The following is a 23408-nucleotide window of genomic DNA, read 5'->3' as shown; positions in this document are numbered from 1 at the left end:
GTTGCCTAATAGTACTTTCAGACTTATTTTAATTAAATCTTCGCTTGTTATGGTTAATGCTTTTATATGCTCAATGTAAATGGTACCTCTAGATGCCAAACAATTAGAATATGATTTTAAAATTGATTTCTTATAGTTGATTTAAAATCAGTAAAATCAAAGTTGGTGAAACAGTGAATGGAATAGACAATATGGTCTAAGACGCTGCTCATACTGACAGATCAAAGAGAAAAGCCAAGAAGCAAAGACGCCAACAAACATTTCAAGAGAGAACCACTTTGAAGTTCTGCACAGCAGTTTAAGGTCAATTTCATGAAGTACATTAAGTGGCCAGATCAAAAATACTTAACTTATTATTATTATTTGGGGAGACAGAGTCTCACTGTGTAGCCCTGGCTGGCTTGGAACTCATTGTGTAGACCCCGATACCTCTCTAGTGTAGGGATTAAAGGCATGCACCACCACATCTGGCCAAGTTGAACTAGGAAAGTTGCTGGGCATTTAACCTAGTGCCTTGCACATACTAAACATATATGCTACCACTGAGCTATACCAACAGCTAAAAAAATGGTATCTCTTGTACTGATGCTCATGTTTATGCTACTTTTCTTCTAACCTTTATTTACTAATTTATTTCTTATCTATAAGCTTGCAAGGCATGGCAGGAAGTCTGTATTATCTAATAAGAAGAAAAGCCTGGTGTGCAAATCATTAGACTATATGATTCAATGACATAGATGACAGACAGCTTGTTATAGAAAGGTTCACGAGAGAATGGCCCCTCCTCTACTTATCAGTTGAATATTTTATTAGTTGCCATGCAGGATTTGATTTCATATATTGATTTTACTCAGTGAAATACATGTGTAAAATCTAGATTTCTATTTTTTTTTTTTTGCACATTTCCTTTTGACTTAGTTTGTAGTCAAATTTGTAGATGTTTTTGATTTGCAAACAGTATATATTCCTTACAATGTCAGGTTCAACATGTTTGAACTTGATTAAAATTATTTGTTTTGATTTCTTCAGTTTCTTTGTCATTTTTTCCCATTATGTGTTTTTTGTATTTTATAATTTAATTTAATTTAATTTTACATATCAGCCACGGATTCCCTTGTTCCTCCCCTCCCGCGCCCACCCGCCTTTCCCCAGCCCATCCCCCATTCCCATCTCCTCCAAGGCAAAGACTCCCCTGAGGATTGAGTTCAACCTGGTAGATTCAGTCCAGGTATGTCCAGTCTTCTCCTCCCAGGCTGAGCCAAGTGTCCCTGTATAAACACCAGGTTTCAAACAGCCAACTCATGCACTGAGTACAGGACCCAGTCCTACTGCCTGGATGCATCCCAAACAGATCAAGCCAATCAACTGTCTCACTTATCCAGAGGGCCTGATCCAGTTGGGGGCTCCTCAGCCATTGGGTCATAGTTCATGTGTCTCCATTTGTTTGGCTATTTGTCCCTGTGCTCTATCCAACCTTGGTCTCAACAATTCTTACTCATACAAACCCTCCTCTTTCTTGCCAATTGGGCTCCTGGAGTTCCACCTGGGGCCTGGCTGTGGATCTCTGCATCCAGTTCCCTCAGTCATTGGATGGGGTTTCTAGCACAACAATTAGGGTGTTTGGCCATCCTATCACCAGAGTAGGTCAGCTCGGGCCGTCTCTCAACCATTGCCAGTAGTCTATTGTGGGGGTATCTTTGTGGATTTCTGTGGGCCTCTCCAGCACTCTGCTTCTTCCTATTCTCGTTACCAGTAGTCTATTGTGGGGGTATCTTTGTGGATTTCTGTGGACCTCTCCAGCACTCTGCTTCTTCCTATTCTCATGTGCTCTTTATCCATCATGGTCTTTTATTCCTTGTTCTCCCTCTGTTCCTGATCCAGCTGGGATCTCCCACTCCCCTAAGCTCTCTTTCCCTTGACCCTTGCCCTTCATTACCCCCACTCACGTCCATGTTGTTCATGTAGCTCTCATCCATTTCTCTGTCATTGGGCGATCCCTGTGTCTTTTTTAGGGTCCTGTTTTCTAGGTAGCCTCCCTGGAGTTGTGAGTAGCAGTCTAGTCATCTTTGTTTTACATCTAGTATCCTCCTATGAGTGAGTACATACCATGCTTGTCTTTCTGAGGCTGGGTTACCTCACTCAGGATGATTTTTTTCTAGATCCATCCATTTGCCTGTAAACTTCATAATGTCATTGTTTTTCTCTGCTGAGTAGTATTCCATTGTGTATATGTACCACATTTTATTTATCCATTCTTCAGTTGAAGGGCATCTAGGTTGTTTCTAGGTTCTGGCTATTACAAACAATGCTGCTATGAACATAGCTGAGCAAGTGCCCTTGTGTTATGATTGAGCATTCCTTGTGTATATGCCCAAGAGTGGTATAGCTGGATCTTGGGGGAGATTGATTCCCAATTTTCTAAGAAAGTGCCATATTGATTTTCAAAGTGGTTGTACAAGCTTGCATTCCCACCAGCAGTGGAGGAGAGTTCTCCTAGCTCCACATCCTCTCCAACATAAGGTGTCTTCAGTGTTTTTGATCTTAGCCATTCTGACAGGCATAAGGTGGTATCTCAGAGTTGTGTTGATTTGCATTTCCCTGATAATTAGGTATGTTGAGCAATTCCTTAAATGTCTTTCAGCCACTTGAGTTTCCTCTGTTGATAATTATCTGTTTAGTTCTATAGCCCATTTCTTAATTGGACTGTTGGGCATTTTGATGTTTAATTTCTTGAGTTCTTTATATATTCTGGATATCAGTCCTCTGTCAGATATGGGGTTGGTGAAGACCTTTTCCCATTCTGTAGGCTGTCACTTTGCATTGTTAACTGTATCCTTTGCTCTACAAAAGCTTCTCAGTTTCAAGAGGTCCCATTGATTGATTGTTTCTCTCAGTGTCTGTGCTACTGGTTTTATATTTAGGAAGTGATCTCCTATGCCAATGCATTCAAGACTGCTTCCTACTTTCTCTTCTAGCAGGTTCAGAGTAGCTGGATTTATGTTGAGGTCTTTGATCCACTTGGAACTAAGTTTTGTGCATGGTGACAGGTATGGATCTATTTGCAGCCTTCTATACATTGATATCCAGTTATGCCAGCACCATTTGTTGAAGATGCTTTCTTTTTTCCATTGTATCCTTTTGGCTTCTTTGTCAAAGATTAGGTGTTCATAGGTGTGCAGATTAATGTCAGGGTCTTCAATTCGATTCCATTGGTCCACATATCGGATTTTATACCAGTACCAAACTGTTTTTATTACTGTAGCTCTATAGTAGAGCTTGAAGTCAGGGATCGTGATGCCTCCAGAGGTTGTTTTATTGTACAGGATTCTTTTGGCTATCCTGGGTTTTTTGTTTTTCCATATGAAGTTGAGTATTATTCTTTCCAGGTCTGTGAAGAATTGTGTTGGTATTTTGATGGGGATTGCATTGAATCTGTAGATTGCTTTTGGTAAGGTTGCCATTTTTTACTATGTTAATCCTGCCTATCCATGAGCATGGGAGATCTTTCCATTTTCTGACATCTTCTTCAATTTCTTTTTTCAGGGACTTAAAGTTCTTGTCATATAGGTCCTTCGCTTGCTTGGTTAGTATTAATCCCAAGGTATTTTATATCATTTGTGGCTATTATAAAGGGTGATGTATCTCTGATTTCCTTCTCAGCCTCTTTGTCAATTGTATATAGGAGGGCTACTGATGTTTTTGAGTTGATCTTGTATCCTGCTATGTTGCTGAAGGTGTTTATAAGCTGTATCAGTTCCTTGGTTGAATCTTTAGGATCATTCAAGTATACTATCATGTCATCTGCAAATAGTGAAAGCTTGGCTTCTTCCTTTCCAATATGTATCCCCTTAATCTCCTTATGTTGTCTTATTGCTCTGGCTAGAATTTCAAGTACTATATTGAATAAGTATGGGGAGAGTGGACAGCCTTGCCTCGTTCCTGATTTTAGTGGAATCGCTTTGAGATTCTCTCCATTTAATTTGATATTGGCTGTTGGCTTGCTGTAAATTGCCTTTATTATGTTTAGGCATGTTCCCTGTATTCCTGATCACTCCAAGACCTTTATCATGAAGGAGTGTTGGATTTTGTCAAATGCTTTTTCTGCATCTAGTAAGATGATCATGTGGTTTTTTTCTTTGTGTTTGTTTATATGGTGTATTACATTGATGGACTTTCGTATGTTGAACCACCCTTGCATTCCTGGGATGAAGCCTACTTGATCATGGTGGATAATTTTTTTTGATATGTTCTTGGAGTCTGTTTGCCACTATTTTATTGAGTATTTTTGCATCACATCAATGTTCATGAGGGAGATTAGTCTGTAGTTCTCCTTCTTTGTTGTATCCTTGTTTGGTTTAGGAATCAGGGTAATTGTAGCCTCATAGAAGGAGTTTGGTAATGTTCCTTCTGTTTCTATTGTGTGGAACAATTTAAAGAGTATTGGTATTAACTCTTCTTTGAAGATCTGGTAGAATTCTGTGCTGAAACCATCTGGTCCTTGGCTTGTTTTGGTTTGGAGACTTGTAATGACTGTTTCTATTTCCTTAGGGGTTATTGGACTATTTAAATAGTTTATTATATTTAAATAGTTTATCTGGTCTTGATTTAACTTAGGTATGTGGTACCTATCCAGAAAATTATCCATTTCTTTTAGATTTTCCAGTTTTGTGGAGTAGAGGTTTTTGAAGTATGACCTGATAATTCTCTGGATTTCCTCAATGTCTGTTATGTCCCCCTTTTCATTTCTAATTTTGTTAATTTGGATGCTCTCTCTCTCTGTCTTTTGGTTAGTTTTGATAAGGGCTTGTCTATCTTGTTGATTTTCTCAAAGAACCAACTCTTTGTTTCATTAATTTTTGTATTGTTCTCTTTGTTTATATTTTATTGATTTCAGCTCTCACTTTGATAATTTCCTAGCGTCTATTCTTCCTGGGAGACTTTGCTTCTTCTTGTTCTAGAGCTTTCAGGTGTGCTGTTAAGTTACTAGTATGAGATTTCCCCATCTTCTTTATGTGGACATTTAGTGCTATGAATTTCCCTCTTAGCACTGCTTTCATAGTGTCCCATAAGTTTGGGTATGTGGTGTCTTCATTTTTGTTGATCTTTAGGAAGTCTTTAATTTCTTTATTTCTTCCTTAACCTATTGGTGATTCAGTTGAGCATTATTCAGTTTCCATGAGATTGTAGGTTTTCTGTAGTTTTTGTTGTTGTTGAAATCTAACTTTAAACCATGATAGTCTGATAGAACGCAGGATGTTATTCCAATTGTTTTGTATCTGTTGAGATTTGCTTTGTGGCCAAGTATGTGGTCAATTTTAGAGAAGATGCCATGGGGTGCTGAGAAGAAGGTATATTCTTTTTTGTTAGGATGGAATGTTCTGTAGATATTGATTAAGTCCATTTGAGTCATAACATCAGTTAAGTCCTTTATTTTTCTGTTAAGTTTCAATTTGGGAGATCTGTGGTGAAAGTGGGGTGTTGAAGTCTCCCACTATTAATGTGTGGGGTTTTATATGTGGTTCAAGCTTTAGTAATGTTTCTTTTACATATGTCGGTGCCCTTGTGTTTGGGGCATAAATGTTCAGAATTGAAACTTCATCTTAGTGGATCTTTCCTGTGATGAGTATGTATTGCCCTTTTTTTTTTTATCTCTTTTGATTGATTTTAGTTTGAAGTCTATTTTGCTGGATAATAGGATAGCTACCCCCGCTTGTTTCTTAAGACCATTTGATTGGAAAGTCTTTTCCCAGCCTTTTATTCTTAGGTAGTGTCTATCTTTGAATTTGAGGTGTGTTTTTTGTATGCACCAAAAACATGGGTCCTGCTTTCATATCCATTCTGTAAGCCTGTGTCTTTTTATAGGTAAATTAAGTCCATTGATATTAAGGGATATTAATGACCAATGATTATTCATTCCTGTTAATTTTTGGTGGTAGTGTGTGTGTACTTCTCTTCTTTGGGGTTCACTGCTGTGGCTTTATCTATTGCCTGTCCTTTCGAGGGTGTATCTGACTTCCTTAGGTTGAATTTTTCCTTCTAGTGCTTTCTGTAGGGCTGGGTTTGTGGAAAAGTATTGTTTAAATCTGGCTTTGTCTTGGAATGTCTTGTTCACTCCGTCTATGATGATTGAAAGTTTTGCTGGGTATATTAGTTTAGGCTGGCATCCATGGTCTGCATTACATTTGTCTATGTTCTGGCTTTCAAAGTCTCCATTGAGAAATCAGGTGTTATTCTGATGAGTTTGTTTTTATGTCACTTGGCCTTTTTCCTTTGCTGCTCTTAATATTCTTTCTTTATTCTGTACATTTAGTTGTTTAATTATTATGTGGCAAGGGGACTTTTTTGGGGGGTCTAGTCTGTTTGGTGTTCTATAGGCTTCTTGTTTCTTCATAGGCATTTCCTTTAAGTTGGGAAAGTTTTCTTCTATGATCTTGTTGAATATATTTTCTGTGCCTTTGAGTTGGTATTCTTTTCCTTCCTCTATCCCTATTATTCGTAGGTTTGGTCTTTTCATGGTGTCCCAAATTTCTTGGACATTTTGGATCATGACTTTGTTGGCTTTAGTGTTTTCTTTGACTGATGAATCTATTTCTTCTACCATATCTTCAACGCCATAGATCCTCTCTTCCATCTCTTGCATTCTGTTGGTTATACTTGCATCTGAAGTACCCGGTCGTTTACTCAGATTTTCTATTTCCAGCATTCCCTCTGTTTGTGTCTTCTTCATTTTTTCTATTTCCCTTTTCAGGTCTTGGACTGTTTCCTTCATCTGTTTCATTGCTTTTTCATGATTTTCTATCAGGGCTTTATTGTTTTCTTACAGGGCTTTATTGTTTTCTTCTGCTTTATTTGTCCTTTCCTCTAGTTTTTTTTATAGCGTTCTTCCCATTTTTTTGTTTGTCTTTTCCTCAATTTCATTTGTGATTCCTTCTATATAAGCCTCTACCTTCTTCATGATGTTATTCATAAGACTTTTTTTCTTCTGCTTCTTCCATTTTTTGATGTTCAGGTCTAGATGTTGGAGGAGGGCTAGGTTCTGGTGATGCTGTATTGCTCTTCATTTTGTTGTATGTACTTTTGCCTTGAAGTCTGCCCATCTCCTTGTGGTTTCGTTCTTGGTCTTATCAGTGCACTTGGTCCAGACAGAGCTGACAGATTCAGGAAGTCTCTCTCTCTTGTCCAGATGGGAGCTCCGGGCAGGATGGGAGCTCTTGTCCAGTTGGGGGCTGGTCTCTAAGTTTCAGGAAGTGGCTGGGGTCTCGGGCAGGTGGGTGTGGAGGCAGGGCGTGGAGATTGCAGTGTCTGCTGGGGGTCTTTGAGAAGGGGAGCCTTCCTGGTGAGGGTGGAAGGGATCCTGCCCAATGGTCAGAACCTGGGGCCAAGTTGGGCAGGTCTTCCCCGGAGTGGCTGGTGCCCAGGGATCCGATCTAGGCTGAGCCCAGGCACTCACCTCTTGTCCAGATAGGAAGTCCGGGGCAGGATGGGAGCTGGGGACTGGTCTCTAAGTCTCAGGAAGTCTCAAAATATACTTTTATGTGTTTTTAATTAATTATTTAATTTTGGTTTTGTTGTTGTTGAGAAAGAGATCCTCTATGTAGCTCTGGCTGGCCTGGAAGTTGCAAAGACCCAGCTGCCTCTGCTTGCCAGTGCTGAGACTAAGGACATGTGTCACCACACCTATTTTCTATTTTTAGAACAACTTAATTCCTACTTATGGTTTTACTTTGTGTTTTTTTGAAGCTAAGATTTTTAAAATTGAGATTATCTTTCAACATTGAGTAATAAACTTTCTCCTTAAATTATGCTTTTTGAATTCACATCTACTTTTGTCCTGGCATTAATATCACCAAATTGGGCAATATTAATAATTACGAATATATTGTATTCTAGCTCCTTTCAACTTTTCCATGATGTGAATTTTGTAGTTATATGTTTGTTAATTTATACTTTATATGCCATATCAGTTAATATTTACAAGCGTAAATGCAGTGGTTTTTCATATATTTACAGTTGTGTAATCAATAAAATGCTATGTAATTTTAGACTGATTTTCATCCCTAAAGCCCCATTGACATTAATAGTCTGTCCATCTTCTGCTTTTGCCATTTCCCAGCAGTCACTCATCAACTGTTTGTCTCTGGATTTTCCATCTCTGAACATTTCAGATAAAAGGTGGCATATAGCATTATAACAGTTTTGTCTGGCTTTTCACTTTTCACTTAGTATAATGGTTTGAAATTCATTCACATAGTATTTGTACTTTATCATTTTTAGTGGCTGGAGAGTATTCTGTTATATGGATATATAGTAGTCTCCCCCATCCCTTATTAATTGGCAATATATTCTGAGACCCTAGTGAAAGACTCAAGTTATAGATAGTATAGTACTCAGGATAGCTATGTTTTTTTCTATACCTGCATACCTATGATAAAGTTTAATTTATAAATTTGCCACAAAAGAACATGAGTAAGAACATAAATAAGATAGAAAAATCAAAGCAACCTTATGTAATAAAAGTTATACCAATTTATAAGTTACTTCTAAAATTTTCCATGTAGTAGTTTCAGACTAGTTACTGTGAAACTTCAGAAAGCAAAGTTATGAATAAAGGAAAGCACTAGCATATCACACTTTTCTCATTTGTTGATGGATGTTTGGATTGTTTCTACTTTGTTGTGAATAATGGAGCTAGAAACATTGTGTATAAATTCTTATGAAGATGAATGCCTTTATTTTTCTTGAGTAGAACTGCTTGCTAAGTAACTTTGTTCATGAAGTTGAGGGATTTTCAAACTATTCAACAGTTGTTGCACACCTTCACAATTCACAGCCAGCTAGTTTTCCATCTCTCACCACACTCTTGTCAACCTTTGGGTAGGTCTTTCTTTCTAGCTGTCCTATTGAACATAAAGTGGTATCTCATTGTAATTTTGGTTTTAATGTCTCTGATGACTAATGTTATTAACCATCTCTTCATGTGCTTATTGCCCATTCCTGTATTTCCTTAAAGAAATGTCTATTCAAATGTTGTACACATTTGATTGACTTGTCTTCTTATTATTCGATTATTATATACATATTTTGAAAATATCTTCTCTAATCTTATGAGCTATCTTCTCTTTATTGGTGGTGTCCTTTAAAGCCACAGAAGTCATTAACCTTGATAGCATTCTGTTTATTCTTTTTATTTGTTTATGTTTTTAATGTTACATATAACACTACCAACTAAAATCAGTGGGTGGTTTGAATGAGAATGGACCTGATAGCTCATATGTTTGATTAGTTGGTCTCTAATTTGTAGGACTGTTTAGGAAGGATTAGGGGGTGTGGCCTTGCTGTATGTGGTATGTCACTGGAGCGAGGAGTTTGAGGTTTCAGAAACCTAAGCCATTCCAAGTTTGTTCTTTCTTCCTCATGCTTCCTCGTCAGACGTAATGCTCCAGTGTCGTATCAGCCTGCCGGCTGCCATGTTTCCTGCCATGGTGGTCACAGACTCACCCTCTGAAACTGTAAGCAAGCCCCCAATTAAATGCTTTCTTTTGTAAGTTGCCTTAGTCCTAGTATCTCTTCACAACAATAAAAAAATAACGAAGACACCAAAGCTATAAAGATTTACTTCTGTGTTTTCTTCCAAGCGTTTTAAAGGTGATGTCTCTTGCATTTAACCCTTTAATCCATTTTAAATTAGTTTTTGTATGTGATGTGAGTAGGGGTTGAACTTCATTGTTTTATATGTGGGTACTCAGCTGTACTGGTTCCATTTGCAGAAAGGACAGTTTTTCTTGCACACTCATTAGCCTGATTGCTGAAAATTAGTTGACTATTAATATAAGAGTTCATTTCTGAACTTCTTACTACATTCCATTGGTCATGCCCTGAATGTGGGATCTTATCATAAGTTTTGAAATCAGACAGTGTGACCAAATTGGTTCTTCTTTTACAAGACCATTTTGACTGTTTTATACCACCTCACATTTCCATTTAAGGTTTTTGATGGTTGATTTCTGTCCAGAAAAGTACTCAATATTTTGACGGTCATGCTGTATGTCTTTGAGCCCTTTAGCTTAAATTGTATACATTTTCTAAAGCAGTCTAAGAGTTTGAATCTCTTTGTATCACTTCTTATTAGAAATGTGTCTGGATAAGATCTAATTTATATTTTCTGTTTACAATGCTTTTCCCCTTTTTCTTCTCTGCCTCTCTTCCTAGGTTCTATCAGATTGTATGTTTTTAAAATTCCCTCTTTTTCTTCCAACTAGTCTAGATGGTATATAATGCAGTCCTCTTCTTTGGAGAGTTATTCTTATGTGTGAACATACTAATTTTCAATTACTTTTCTGGAGTTCCTGTATCGTTATTTTTAAAATTCTTCTATTGGTCATAAATGTCCTAATTATATCTTTCTTTGTGAATGATTCAATATCATTTATTTACTTTTCATCCTGGTCTGATTCCTTTCCCTCTTCCATTTTATTATCTTGGATTATGAATCTTCCTTGTTTTTCACTTCTATACAAATTAATCTTTTTTGTTTCTTTTAAAATCTTTCTCAGTGCTAGGAATCCAACTCAGGTCTTGTGTCTGCTGTATAAAAACTCTAGTTTTGAGCTCTATACCCAGCCTCAGTTGGGCTTTGCATGGAGGAGGGATCATGGTTAATATATTTATTTTCTCCCTTTTTTATTAGTACTTTGAAAATTTCTATATGATGTGTTTTGATCATATTTACCCCTTCCCCAACTCCTCCCAAATCAACTTATCTGCCTGTGCAATGTTTGCCCTCTTTTATTTGTCACTGTGGGTTTTGTTAAACCATCAAGTTGGTATGTGTGTATATACTCAGATGTGCAGCCTTCCACCGATTGCCCACAGCTCGTCATGTGGAAGGGGACTTCTTGCCTTCTTCCCCTCTCTGTGCTGGGGTCTGTCTGGCTCAAGCCTGCATGGGTCTTGAGTTTTTTTAGGTGTAGATCATGTTTAGTAATTTGTTTATCTTCACTCATTTTTGGTTTTTCTTTTAGGTTAAATCTTCTCTGTAGCATAGTATTTGGTAGCTCTTTCACAAGAATTGTGTTTTTTAAATTCACTTTTATTTTGAAAGTTTGAATGATTTTCTGATAATCAGGGAACTCAACAACTGATAAAAGCAAACAATTCCAAAGTTCCCTTGCTGAATTATTTCAATAGCCTCAGCCAACATAGACCCAGCCTCCAACTTGGGTCATACTAGTTTGGGGTGTAATTTAATTGATAAAACTGTTCTGTGCACTGCTGTTTGATAAGGCATCTATTGCTGCTAATTGTCAGTGCTCCAAGAGCAGATGCTGTCTTGATTTCTAGGCCTGTCCATTCATTTTGCTTGCTTTTGGACTTTGCATCAAATGAACTATATGTTGAAAGCATTGTTTTACAGGGTTTACTTTCCTTGTGCATACTTTTAGTTTTAATTATTCTTGACTAGTGAATGTGTGTATGAGATCCTGTGTGAGTCTTTACATCAATTGCTCCTGCCTTTCCTAGTTTAGGAATCCTAGGAGAATCTTTGTGTTGAGTATTTGATTTGGAAATCCATTCTCAGAGACATACCTTTGGATTTCTACTTCTTTGGTTTAGCTGGATGTTCTCTTTATTTCAGGATCACTGCTTTTGCTATCTCATCTGGCAGGCCAGGTATATGACACCTGCATTTGTGCTCTGTTGAGGAAAGTTTGCCTGTTTCTGTTGATAGTCAGAAAAATCCTGTTGTCTCCAGGCCCTATCTGACCGTGACACAGCAGAGCACAGGATTTGTCTTTGCCTAGCCATAAAAAGCCAGCCGTGTTTCTCCAGTGGTGCCTTGCTACAAATTGTTGGGGCAGGGGGTTTACTATGTCAGTTCCCACCCATGCACCTTTGCATTCTACATGTTCCTGTTTTCCTTAAAGCTAGATGTTTGTAAAAGTTTTTTTAAAGATCCTATTATTTTTATGATTGGGTGAAGGTGCATATGAGAATATTTAAACTAGCAGCTCCTTGTCTGGCCATCCTACTATTCCTGGAGGCTGGCAGATTAATGCCTTTACAGAGACTGTGCAGTGGAGGGCTAGACAGAATGGTCTTGTTTAGGGATATGGGCCAAAGTTTCTCTTCAGCTAAATTATTAAAGCACATAAAACCCATTTTAGTATATTGAACAAATCTAGAACAATGAACTAATTCATTTTTGATGTTTCTTTATAGATGCAAGTTTCCAAAAATAATACTGAAAAATATTATTCCAAAAATAATAAGAAAAAGCCCAAGGTTAGAAAGAGGAAAAGGTATGTTTTGTGAAATTAAAAGTATTAGGATATAATTAAGATGTATAAATTGTATTAATTATTGTATGACATTTTCCTTGATTTTTTTTTCTTTACTGGGTAAACATTGTGCTTAAACCTTTTTAAAAGAATTAGTAAGTTAGTAGTTAGAAGTACAGAGAAAGTTATGCTTTATTTTGCTTGGTCTGGTTTTCCAACAGGGTTTCACTATGTGGCCTTGGCTATGTTCAAACTTACAACCCTCCTGACTCAGCCTCTCAGATGCTGGGATTACAGCTACCATACTTGGCTGAGGAAGTGTTAATAGTCCTATAAACATGTTAACCCAGAACTTTTAGAGATTATTATTATTTGAACAGCCATGTAAAAAAAATGGTTTTTAGCTTAAAATAGGTAAGACAAGCCAGGGTCAACTCTCCATTATAAGGTGATAATAACTTTCAATGCTTCTCATTGAACTAGCCTTCACATGTGTTTTTCAGTATGTGACTGGGGCTGTACTAGGATTCCCACTCACAGATAAAGACTAACACTAATAGTCCTCCTCTTGTCATGACTTTGCAGAAGAAAGCCATTTTTAACATTATTTATTTATTTCATTTTGTTTCGTATGTATGATGTATGTGGGGGGCATGTGCATTCATAGTGCATGTGTGGCGGTCAGAGGACAAGTGTTAGGAGTCAGTTCTCTTCTGCCACCTTATAGGGTCTTGGTAATGAACTCAGATAGTCATTCCTCTGTAAAAGTATCTCCACCCACTAGATAACTGATTCTTTTTTTAGATTTTCAAGACAGGGTTTCTCTGTGTAGCTCTGGCTGTTTCAGAGCTCTCCATGTAGACCAGACTGTCCTAGATCTCACAAAGATCGACCTGCCTCTGCCTCCTGAGTGCTGGGATTAAAAGTGTGCACACCACCACTGCCCAGCTAGATAACTAATTAAAAATGGACTTTGATTTCCTTATCTCCGTCATACACCACAGTAATCACATCACACACATTTAGGGCATTTACAGTTACCCCATTTAAGAGGTGAAGAGTCATGGCTTGGGAACTTTTGATTGGCAACAGTGCATTGGCACAGATGTTTTCTGTCTCTTGTCGGGAGCACAGTGTGATGGGGAAGTATGGCTTTGCCATATGACAGAACAGGTTCTGTCATGGTCAGCGGTTTACCTATGCTGCCAAACTTCTAATTTCCTCTTGTAACTCCAGTTCCTCAACTTCTTTACATAATTATGAGAACAGTAATTACTTGATATGTCTTTGGAAAGTAATTACATGAAGATTACCTGTGCAAGTACTTGTTGGATTAGCTTCTCGGTGCTTTGTAGCTACTGAGAGCGCAGGTCGTATTTTTGTTCCTGTTTCTGCACCGAATTGTGCTTTGTGAGACAACCAAGGAAAAACACCAGAAGACTGAGACATACAGTCACAGAATTCAGTTGCCAAGCGATACACATTTGTATATGTGCAGTAAATGTATACGTGTGTTTGTATGTGCATATGTGCTTGCATGTATATTTATGCCTGTGTATGCGATATGCATATCCTTATGTGTGGGGTCACTTGTTTGAAACTAAATCTGTCAAAATCTTTTTCAGGAATGCTGCTTTAAAATGTTCTGTTGAAAATGTTTGTTCTGATGAAGCCTTATCAAAGGAAAACATGGGTATGTGAAGGCCTGGGATGGTTTTAGTTTCTTTTGCCTGGATATAATTTCAAAAAGTGTAGTTCTAAGTAGGACTCATAGGGTGTTTCAGAGACTAAAGTAAGAATCAGGGAGCCTGCATAGCACTGTACTAGGTCCTATACCTCTATGTTATGGTTGTTGGCTTGGTGTTTTTGTGGAACTCTTGACATTGGGGGTGGGGGTGTCTTTGACTCTTTGGCCTGCGCTTGGAGCCCCTTTCCTCCTACTGGGTTCCCTCACCTTGCCTTGATGTGAGGGTTGTGCCTGGTCTTCTTGTATCTTGTTCCATGTTTGGTTGGTGTCCCTGGGAGGCCTGCTCTTTTCTAGAGGGAGACAGGCTGGAGGAGTGGACCTGTAGAAAAGGAGAGGCGGGGAGGCACTGGAAGCTAGGAGGGGAAGCTGCAGTCAGGATATATTATATAAGAGGATAATAAAAAGTATAGTTGGCTGCTTTTAGAAAAAGCTATTATACATGTATATGAGTAAAAGGTTAAGGTCATTTTGGTGTCAAATGGGAACTTTTCAATTTTCTTTAAGTTTCTGTCTCTTTAATTAAAATTTCTCTGAAATTGCCAGATATTTAATGTTTTAAAATAAAGTACTAATAGCTGTAGAAGAAAATGCTAGCAACTGTGCATCAACCCAGACCTCTTCATCCCAAACCTATTGGAATCCAAAGAAAGGGGGGGCAGAATGGACATAGTAACAGCCTGGGGCCTAGGCTGAATTAATTGCCTTAGTTACTTTTCTATTGCTATGATAAAACACAATGGCCAAGGCAAAGTGTTTAATTTCGCTTATGGTTTCAGAGAATTAGAGTCCATGATAGTGGAGCAAAGGACAGTTGAGAGCTCACATCTTGATCTACAACCAGGAGGTAGAGAGTCTTTTGAATCAACCTCAAAGCCCACCTCCAGTGTCACACCACCTCCAAGGTCATACGTAATCTTTCCCAAACAGTTCCACCAACTAGGGATGAAGATTTAAAATACATGAGCCTGTGGGGTCATTCCCATTCAAGCCACCACAGTATTCGATACATTAGAGTGGATGTGGAAGGCAAGCAGAGTTTGGCTCTCATGCTGCTGATTGATTCTTCCATCGTCTTGAGTTTTCAAAGGCTGGATGATGCATACTTGCAGTCCTGTTTAGAGCTCATCATGTCAAGACCTTCCATTCCCAAATCCACAGCTTCACCTCCACCCAACACTAAGCAGCCTAAACAGAGACAGAATGAAGGATTGACAGTGGGGATTGTAGCAGGACAAGTAGAAGCAATATTTATACTATAAATGTGAAAATATAGAAGAATGTCAGTTGCAACCAACTTTTATTTTGGATGCAAATTGGGATATGAATTGAAGAAGGCTTAGAGAAACCTAGCCCTTCCTAGGGCCTTTTGTCAAAAGAAACTCCATTAAGCACTGTAAAGGATGTTAATTTCATGGTAAGTCCTTTACATACATACTCTCATTAATAAGTTTTCTTTCTTTCTCTGAACAAGTTACTCAAGCACTGGAGTAATGCTGTGCTTGAATATGGAATGGCCCTAGAGGCTAATGTTTCCAACGCTGGGCCTCAGTTGGTAGTGTTGTTTTGGAAGGTTGTGGAAACTTTCTGGGAAGGGTAAATCTGGAGGAAGTAGAGCCATAGGATGTGCCCTGGAAGGGTGTACTAGCTTCCAAGTCCTAGTCCCACTCCGATCCCTGCTCGGCCCTGCAGTGAGCATGTGTGCCCTGCAGCATGTGATGTTTTACCGAGCATCAGGCCAAGCAAGCAGGAGCTGAAAACCCAAGTCTGAGTTGGAATAAATCTCTGCTCCATAAGCTGTTGTTGTCGGGCATGTTGTCACAACAATAAGAAAATTAATCCAAATAATAGTTATCAGGTCCCTTCCCAAGTGGAAACTGCCAGCCAGATATCCCCTTGGCAGTCAACCAGATGGCCTCTAAGACAGCCCAGTTACTTCAAAATCCTCCACCAGCACCATAAGTAGCATTTCACTCTAGCAACAGGGTACATGGCTGCTGACACCAGGACTCCTGCTCTAGAAGGCTTTGCTCCAGTCATGACCATCCTAGACATTCTGTATGGGTCTTGGGAGACATCACTTTTAAGATAGGGACTCAGTCTTGTCATCAAGAAAGCTTCTTTTTATACCAGTGAGAGGTACCCTTATCTGTGGATATAGGGATAAGTATTAGAATGTAGTTAGGAATTATATTGGTTGAGGAAAGTACTAATAGTAATTTCTCCTCTAAGATCCAGGACCTCAGTAGCCATGGTAGTTGGCTAGGTTAACACTATCAGGCATGATTTCCCTGTACAGATGTGAAAACACTCAACTAATCCATTTTATTCCTTTATCTCATTATCAACAATTAAGAGCATTAATCGCTAGACCAGTCCGTTTGCTCTTTCTCAGCAAACAGTGGTTCCTTCTCATTGTTAACATTCCTTGGGATTGGGAATACAGCTCCATTAGTAGAGTGTTCACCTAGAAACCATGAAGCCCAGGATTCCATGCCCAGCATAAGCTTGATAGGTAGCACATGCCTCTAAGGTCATCTTCAGCTACATAGGGAGTTTGAGAAAGCCAAGGATACATGAGACCCTGTGTCAAAACCTGAATAATCACCACCCATTGAAAAAAAAGACCCTTAAGAGACTGGAATGCCCAACCCTAACTGGGATCTCTACCACACCCATGCATGAAAGGCTTAGGGATCATGGTGGAAGAGGGGACAGAAAAATCCCAAGAGCCAGAGGTGCTGGATGACTATAAGGAAACTGTTTCCTGGACAAAGCTGGGCAGTTACATGTGGAATAATCCTTCTGTACACTGTGAATATGTGTTACTCTCATTGGCTAATAATATTCTTTTACACTGTGTGAATATATGTCACTATGATTGGTTTAATAAACAAGCTACGTGGCCAATAGCTGAACAGGATAAATTTAGGTGGGAAAGCCAAACTGAGAATGATGGGAAGAGGAAGGGCAGAGTCAGAGTTGCCAGGAGACACAGGGGAAGCAAGACATGCTGGAGGACAGGTAAAGGCATGAGCCACATGGCAATACATAGATTAATAGAAATGGGTTAATTTAAGCTGTAAGAGCTAGTTAATAATAAGCCTGAGCTATGGGCCAAGCATTTATAATTTATATTAAGTCTCTTGTTATTTGGGAGCAACTTCTGGGACACAGAAAAACTCCACCTATAGTTAGAATTATGAATTCACAGCAGTTTGAGACATCATGCACAGACAAGTACAGGTTCATGACAGACAAAATTCCAGAATGTAGAGGGGAGGGAGGCATGAAGTCTCACTCCTAGCTAAGATGCTCTAACAACTGACAGCTCTGGGAGGGAGAGATTCAGTTTTCATTAAGGGTGTGGCCTGGGTAGGTAGACACCATCCTCTAGTGAAGGCTACACAAACCAGAGCATATAGACAGCAATTGGTTAAAAAGAGAGAGAGAGAAAGATGGCAAGTTGGGTAGGTAGAAAGGTGAGATAGATTTGTACAGAGACGGGGAGGCAGTGGATTATATCAAAACACATCGTACAAAAATCTCAAAGAACAAATGAAAATGAGAAAAAATGAGCAAATAAAAATAAATACCCAATAGCAAGCAAGAAACAACAAAAATACTTTTCAAACTTTAGTTTCTATCAATATTTCTGTGGATCCCTATTGCTAAAATTCCTTCCCTTGGGGCAAGTGCAATGTGAACAATGCTACTCCCTCCTCCAAAGGTCTTAACAAATCAAAGTCTAATTCACCCCGGGAAAGAAATGCATTGACTGAGCTTTCATACAGAGCATGGAGAAGGGTTTACTGATGGGAGCATGGGTGACTCCAAAGCTGTCATCCTGGACACACTGAGGACGGTCACCCTTGGTTTTTCTCCAGCCTATATACTCTATCGTGAGACTCCAGGGTCATGTGAAGTTAGGGCAGCATTATGTAGAAATGCCTGGATGGAATGGCTGGACACTCACGTTAAGATCCAGTGACCAGTCCCACCCCTCCTTCCAGAGGGAGTGCCAATGTCAACAGGCTTCATAGTGATAGACTCTTACAAGAAGGCATGATGATCTCATGAATACTGTGATAGTTTGTTTCAAAGGATAACACTTGAGAGCAACCTCTCTTTCCAAACGTCCATATCCCATTTCTTTATAGTATTATGGGTCTCAGGTCCAGTACTTGTTGCTTGAAAGCCAATTCTTCAGAAAGGAGAGCTGGAGGGAATTAAAATCATGTTTATTCAAGGGCCAATCCAAAAATATAAAGGTATGCCAGCATCAAAGCATCCACTTAGAGAACTCAGATATACACAGAGCTTTTATTAGAGAGGGAAAGATGGGCCAGTGTGCTCCTGTGATGGCTGTCTTCTGATGCCAAGTGGCCTCTTGTTCAAGGGTATATGTCTCCTTTTTTCTTCTCCAGCTGGTGCATTACTGGTCCTTAGCCTTCTGGAGCTACTTCCTTTTGCTCAATAGATAGTCTTTCTTTTCTACAAATTAAGCTTCATAGCAAGTGACAGGCTTTGTGTTACTTGATCCATAGAACTAAAGGACAAAGAGGATCATTTCATAGTGTGGTGTAATCTGAAGGAACCAGGCTTCTGGGGTCTATTAATGTAGAGAATTATTTAATAGCTAACACCTTAATTGTGGACATACAATCCTTATATTCTCCCTAGAGCTAGCAAGTCTCTGCCCATTTAGTCATTTCAGTGTGACTTCTCTTTAGAAGATGTCAAGCAAAGGGAAGAGAAATAACCTTGCCAAGTGCCAAGTGCAAGGGAGCCACTGTTGCAATGGCTTTCAGTAAGGGTGGGGTCAGTCCTTCTTTTATGACTAGAAGGTAACCTGGGCCCCAGTTCTTGGCCTCAATTGTCTTGCACGCTCAGATGATACAATTGCTTATCTTCCTGCTTCAGATGTACTATTCTAGATAGGATCTCTCTCTCTCTCTCTCTCTCTCTCTCTCTCTCTCTCTCTCTCTCTCTCTCTCTCTCTCTCTCCCTCCCTCCCTCTCCCTCCCTCTCTCTTTCTCCCTCTCCCTCTCCCTCTCTCTCTCTCTCATCCCTCCCTCCCTCCTTTCCTCCCTCCCTCCCCCTTCCTCCCCTATTACCATCTCCCTCCTTCTCCCTTTCTATTCTCAACAGTGAATTGAAACAAGTCAGGAAACTACAGGATAGTCATCACAGATAGGAGATTATTGGTTGCACAGTCAGCGAAGGCATTCATTCTGTCTCCAGTTTTGGAGGATATCATTGACCAATTCTGATAACTGAGTCTGTAGATTACAGGAACTGCCATTTCATGAGAATTATTTTTGAATTTCAGCTTACAATATAGGAATACTTATAGAAAAGCAAGCCTCCTGTTGTTTGGAAGTAGAAATCAACATCCGTCAAGCTGTTAAGCATCCTGGCCAATTGATGAGGTCCTCCATTACTCTGTCAACCCTTTGATCAAAAGGCAGTGCAGACACTTTTCCAGATTGCTTGCAAACAGAGATCATAGTGAACTTGGCAGTGACTCACCTCATTATAACCTGACTGTGCTTTAGCCTAATGTTAGAACTACAAAGAGGTTTGTTTGCCATTTTCCTTTATAGCATAGCTTAAAATCCATCTTTTCAACAGGACCTTACATTTCAATATCAGTTTCCATAGATTCAGAATGTAAAGTAGAAAAAAAACTGTGAGGGGAACTAGAGAGTCAGTCTAAGGGTAATCACAAATAGTTGCCCACAAATGAACAGTTTATGAAAAAGAAATCTACCAACATTGGAGCTGTGGAGGTAGCTCCATGGGCAGGAGCACTGTGGCTCAAGCCTGACAACATGAGTTGAGTTCCCAGAACCCAGTGAAAGTTGGAGGAGGTGGTGCACATCAGGAATCACAGCATTCCCACTGAGAGACTCAGGTACAGACAGGAGAGTGAGGCTAGCCTAGAGTTTGCTGCATGAACAAACAACAGTGGAGACCCTGCTTCAACCAGGCAGGAGAGGAGCACCTTCTGCAAGGTGTCCTCTGACCTCTACATGCACACTCTGGCACTGGTGTACCTGCATTTGTGTGCTTGAGTGCACCTGTGAGCCTGTGCACGTGAACACACATACATGTAAATATAAATGGAAAAAAAGAAAAAAATATATATTGACATAGGATGTTAATTCCATTCGAAAAGCTTTGGTACAAGCATACATTCCTCTAGAAATTCCTCTAGTTTGGGTGCAGTAAACATGGTGTATCTATGTTTCAGTGAATTACCCAGGTGATTCTTAGGCTCACCAAACTCTTGAGTACTCTGACCCAGAAGGGAACACTCCATTGTCTTCAGCGATTACTAAAGACAACAGGTGATCTAGGGAGGTAACTAACATGTCAGTTGCAGTTTCTGTTTGTTTGGCTTTTAAGCAGAGAACTTACTCTCGAGGGTGGGAGGAACTTCTTTCAGGTTATTTCTAGACTAGTTTTGTGACTGGTCAACTTAAGGTTGGCTGGGCAGAGGTCATGGTGAGGAGGCTCCTTGGTCTATACTGACTCTGCTGAGTTCCTGCTCCACAATAGATTCACTGTAGGTAATGTGTTGATTGAACACAAAGATGCTTAGGCAAAGAGATCCTGGCCAGCATATTCCTGCAGATTATAATGTGGAAAATGTAAAAGGAAAAGTGATTTTTCTGTGTTGTAGCAACAACCACAGGAAGATTTTCTGTTTCCTTACTGCCATGACTTCAGTCAATACTGCTATTAATAGTGCTTTATCATGGATCTCTGTGAGTTCGAGGACAGCCTAAACTGGTCTACAGAGAGAGTTCCAAGGCAGCCAGAGCTGTTACAAAGAGGAACCATGTCTGAAAAATTCTTACATCCTGCCTGGGTACATTTAAATGTTCCTTGAAATACCAGCTGTGCTGGGTGGTGTGACTGTCGGTGACCTGTCAAAATGACAGAGAATAGAAGGTGGTATGTCAGATGCAGGGGTCAGAGTGGAAGGTGAGAGACATGGCATTCCCTCCAGGTAATGCTGTCTTTGGGCAGGCTTCTCAGATGGCTCATCTGTTTCTGGTGCCATGCAGCAAGCTACTTGTGTACTGTTTTCTTCGATCTTTGCTTCAGCAAGACTCTGTGTCAAGTAAAAATGCTGTTTTATTTAGGTGGAGAATTCAGATACATATTGTTCATTAGAACTCAATTCTATCCTTATCTTAGGCTGTCTTTCTTAAGTGGTGGTAGGGTCATTATTTTAATCTCAACATATTCAATGAAGTAGTAAACACCTTTCCTACTTATTTCATAGTAATACAAAAAAAGACATTTATAAGCATTGTGCTTTCTTTTTAAAATCAGACTAGGCAGTTAACATATTTGCATTAGGAATGGATGAACCCTGTGGGGCTTTGGAGATGGCTCAGTGGTTAATTGCCATGCAAGTGTGAGTAGCAAAGGGATCCCTGGAAACCATGAAAAACATTCCTGGGCCTCAAGCTGGCTAGTAAGAGTAGCTTTGTCAGGGAGCTCTGGGCTTGACTTGAGAGAGACTTTCTCAATGAATACTGTAAAAGAGCAGTTTAAGATGACTCCTGATACCAACCTCAGACCTCCACAGGCACCCACAGGAGTGCGTGCTCACCCCAGAGGGGTGGTCCCTCCCTCACGGCCCCACACACAGGAAAGTGGAAAAAGAGAAGGAAAAGAAAGAGTCTGCATTTAGCCCTGCCCCTTAATATATGGCTTTTTCTTTAGTAGACATTTCGGTCATCTTCACCACCACACTCCCTATGCCCCTGCTCTCCTAACTTTGTGTCCTTTTTTTTAGAAACAATTTAGTAGTATAGGCCAAATGCTGATGGGTGTGGGGCCATTTACAGGAGCATGGTGGACCTATAGGGCCACACCCTTTAAAGAAAACTTACTTTTATCAACTGTCCATAGCCCCTTGCTTGTGATGTCTTTTACAAACAAAATTGAGGTTGGTGCCTTGGGACCCTAAAGCTAGAAATTCATGGGAGTCTGCTTAAGGAGTACTGGTGAATTTATTAGGATATCAATTGAGGAAATACGCTCACAAATACAGAACCAAGTAGAGAGCTGAAGTCATCCTCTGACCTGACTGAGAACAAATCCACCATGCAGTTTGGTCACCCCAGACAGCAGGAAACAGGGAAAAGGGGCCTCATGACCCCTCTCCCTTTCCTTTTAAGAGGTCAGGTACAACTACAACATCAAGAAGCACCACCTCCTTCTGGTTGTATAGCCCAAGGTCATGGACAGAGCAAATACCACTCCAGGACCCAATTAAGAAAAAGCATGCAACAACTTCTAATGAGTTTCTTATATTTCAAAGGTATTTCACAGTCTATACATATCAAGAAAATTACTTATTCCTTTCAAAGAATTATAAAAATTTCATCTGGAAATTCATAATAGAATTCATATATAAAAACCGTATGATAAACAACTAAGTATGTAAGAAAAAACCATGAAGAAATCTGTTATTTTTAAGTAAACTAAAGTTAAAAATTTTTTTTAAAAATGAAAGTTTATTTTTTATTTTTAATCCTGTAGTACTTAGAAGAGTTCTTTCTGAGTGGTTAAAATTATGAATTAGATGGAATTAATTAAAGATGTAGTTTTGACTGTATTCATGATTTTAGTTGTCTCTGAGACGGAATGTTTACTGAAAGAACTGGAGAAAATGCTGCAGCAAGTACAAGAGCCCACAGCAAGAGCTGAAGAACCAGAGCGAGAACAGGTTGGTATGAAGAGTTACCATTCCACAGCCTCAGGCTCTGTAACTGGCTGTACAGCTTAATTATATAGGGTACCTTTTCTCACATCTGAAATTTGAGCCATTGATTGTCATGATGCTAACAAACTAGTAGCTGTTGAGCTGTCAGAATACATGCTTTCCTGGGAGAAGTTTGTGTTTAAGCAGAGATGGTCTTTAATTTCAGGTCTTTGGTTTGGGATGGAGGATGGAGAGGCTTCCTGTGGCTGAGGTGGACTACTGTAGAGAGACCTTATATTGGCCATTGTGACTAAGTACCTGAAAGACATTACCAAAAGAGAGGCCAGGTCATCGTGGCAGGGAGGTCATGGTTGAGAGCACTTCATAGCCTGGTAAGACAGGAAACATAGGAAAGAGAATGTAGGAAGTAGCCAGGGCAAGATAGAGGCCTATGGACATGCTCCCAGTGGCCTACTTCCTGAAGCTAGGCCTCACCTCCTGCGTGTAACTACCTCCCAATAGCACCTTTGGATTCTGACCTGATCAGGTCAACTGCGTTATGAGTCTGTCATAGTACTTATCTCTTGGTTAGCTCAGAGCCCCCATGATCTAACTGTCCCTAGGAATGCCCAAGCTGACACACCTGCTTTCTAAATTT

The 23408-nt window shown here is 39.6% G+C and overlaps 1 protein-coding gene across 2 annotated transcripts in view; it reads left to right on the top strand.

The window, feature by feature from the left end:
- The window catches only part of Zcwpw2 (zinc finger CW-type and PWWP domain containing 2), a 99167-nt gene that overhangs the window by 69759 nt on the left and 6000 nt on the right, over positions 1-23408 (top strand). The window contains exons 5-7 of one of the 2 annotated variants that reach the window (XM_028858067.2): positions 12220-12299; positions 13904-13971; positions 22677-22774. In XM_028858067.2, the coding sequence (XP_028713900.1) occupies positions 12220-12299; positions 13904-13971; positions 22677-22774 (246 nt within the window). The remainder of the gene's footprint in view (positions 1-12219; positions 12300-13903; positions 13972-22676; positions 22775-23408) is intronic. The other variant, XM_028858068.2, reaches the window with a different exon arrangement.

This window comes from Peromyscus leucopus, chromosome 7 (genome assembly GCF_004664715.2).
Source record: "Peromyscus leucopus breed LL Stock chromosome 7, UCI_PerLeu_2.1, whole genome shotgun sequence".
NCBI lineage: Eukaryota > Metazoa > Chordata > Mammalia > Rodentia > Cricetidae > Peromyscus > Peromyscus leucopus.
The sequence above is the reverse complement of the archived record's forward strand: the minus strand, read 5'-3'. Positions and strand labels throughout refer to the sequence as shown.